The sequence below is a fragment of the Rhagoletis pomonella genome, unplaced genomic scaffold (genome assembly GCF_013731165.1).
Source record: "Rhagoletis pomonella isolate Grant_MI unplaced genomic scaffold, Rhpom_1.0 Rhpom_scaffold_21872, whole genome shotgun sequence".
In the NCBI taxonomy this organism is placed as follows: Eukaryota; Metazoa; Arthropoda; class Insecta; order Diptera; family Tephritidae; genus Rhagoletis; species Rhagoletis pomonella.
This window is the reverse complement of record NW_023480383.1, coordinates 1-2184: the sequence shown is the minus strand read 5'-3', so window position 1 is coordinate 2184 and position 2184 is coordinate 1. Positions and strand designations below refer to the sequence as shown.

The 2184-nt window shown below is 32.9% G+C and overlaps 1 protein-coding gene across 1 annotated transcript; it reads right to left on the bottom strand.

The window, feature by feature from the left end:
* Positions 1-1495: 1495 nt before the first annotated feature.
* LOC118732534 (protein ALP1-like) lies at positions 1496-2031 on the bottom strand (the record flags this gene model as incomplete). Its single annotated transcript, XM_036461667.1, has 2 exons — positions 1897-2031; positions 1496-1845 (listed from the first exon to the last, which is right to left on the bottom strand). Coding segments are annotated over exons 1-2 (379 nt in total), but the record flags the coding sequence as incomplete, so codon positions are not given.
* Positions 2032-2184: the final 153 nt, after the last annotated feature.

Below are 2184 nucleotides of genomic sequence, written 5' to 3'. Positions count from 1 at the left end.
CACATTATCGGTTTTAGATATTGAAATGGGGAAATGCTCCGATTCGTATAATTGTTGCTCTTCGTTGTTTGAAGTTATATCAAAAATTTTATTAAAACTATATTTATTACGGCGTTTTAAAAAAGTTTTGGTACGACTTTATTAATCTTTCCACATTTCTTTTAATAGACCTTAAGGTTAGTGTTTTAAAATTGAGTTTCTTCCACAATACTGAAAGTTCACTAACGATAATTTGTGTTCTTCTTTTCTTACACTTTATTTCCTTTCCAAGGCTATTAAATCTTCCAATAACAAATTTTTCTTTGGGCTTTTTTCGAACAATGGAATGTCCACATTTTTTATACATTGTGTTTTGCTAGCTAAATTTTCTTTCCACGTATTACAATACTTTTCAACATTTTTAGCACTTGTCTTAAACATTTTTACACAAACAATATTTAATTATCCCGATAAAAACAGATTTGAAATATTTATTTCAATTTCTAAATTGAATGATAAAACAAATGTGCTTAAGATCACACAACTGAAGTAAAACTTTGTTTCGTCATCTAACGGGAAATCATTCAACTATCGTAATCTTTCTTTTATCATTCTTGCATAGAGAACATTAAATAAAAGAGAAGAAGTATGTAACTACGCTCTCGTCTCGTCAGATGTAAAGACATTGTCGCGCGCACAGCTGTGTTATTATTATTTGACTATGCGAGTTCTTGAATAAATTGCTTTTTCTTTTTTAAATTTTTTAATATTGAATCAGAATTTTCTGAAAAAAAAATTAGTTTGGGGTGGGTGGGGCACTTCCCTTAGGTCCATTAAAAGGCGTTTGGAATAATAGGAAGATTATTAGTTAAATAAATATCTATTATTATGAAGAAAAACGTGTACACTGTACAAAACTTTTTTTGTTTTTTCAGCAGTTCTGATAAAAAAGTAATTTCGTTTTGCGCGGAAACTTTTTTGCAATTTCGCAAAAAAAAAATAATGGGGGTTCATACTTTTTTATGCTCTATTCGACTATGGTATGCCGTTTTTCGTATTTGCAAAAATTGTAAAAAGTTATATGCCTAATGTACATGTGCATATGTATGTGTCCGTGTACAGTGATTTTAACAATATAAACAACGTTTTTCTTTTGGTAAATCCTTTTCGTTAATTTTGTATGAGAGTATTCATAGTTCAATCTATAACCAAAACAATTAGGTGGTTCACGAGGTGTCGTAAGTGTCGTATTGTCGTACATCGTAAAGTTTTTAACGGCTAAATAAATGTCTAGGGTTCTGTATTAAATATGTGATTTTCTCAAGGTATATGTTCTTGCTAAATAGTTTTTCAAATTATTTCGCACACATTTTGGGTCAATATTGCCCTCAGAAATTATTTCGAATGAATATTGATCACGCGGCTGCTGAAATTCGACATCATTTTCAACATTTTGAGCCCAGGAATCCAAGAAAATTTATTTTTTGTTGTTCAGCGAAGTTGTGCAAAACCGCACAAGCCAACACAACCGAAGGTACAAAATTGGGATCAACATCAATGCGTTTCGATAAGCACCTCCATCTACCCTTAAGCCTTCCAAAAGCGTTCTCTACAACAATGCGTCCTGAACTTAAATTACAATTAAAAGATTCCTCCTCAGGGCTTAAATTTCCAGTAAAAGGTTTTATAAGCCATGGTAGTAGTGGATATGCGGGGTCTCCAACTAACAGGAGCGGAATTTCTATGCCTTTAATTGTGGTGGAGTATTGAGGAATTAGTTGTGCGGAGTTTCTGAAAAGACCGGACTCCTTAAAAACAGTCGCGTCATGTGCACTTCCAGGAAGTTTGACACTAATATCCCGGAACCTGGAAAAGCGGAAAGTTATTTGGATCCTTTGTCAAAACCGTTAACCTTACATGTATTTATGATCCACAACAGCTTGCATCACAATAGATGGCCAACCCTTTCTGTTTACGTAGTCTAAATAGCCTTCACTGGGTGGTAAAACTGGAATATGTGTACCTACAAAGTAAAAGTTGGGGGTTTCTATTATTAACCGTTGCTTTTTTCGCAACTCTTTGCTTGACTTTTGTGTTGAAAACTATTCTATAGTATGTTTACATGAGTACACATGATAGTTATATTTGCATATTTATTACAATTAAACATACAACATACCGTCAATCGCTCCGATTATATTTGGA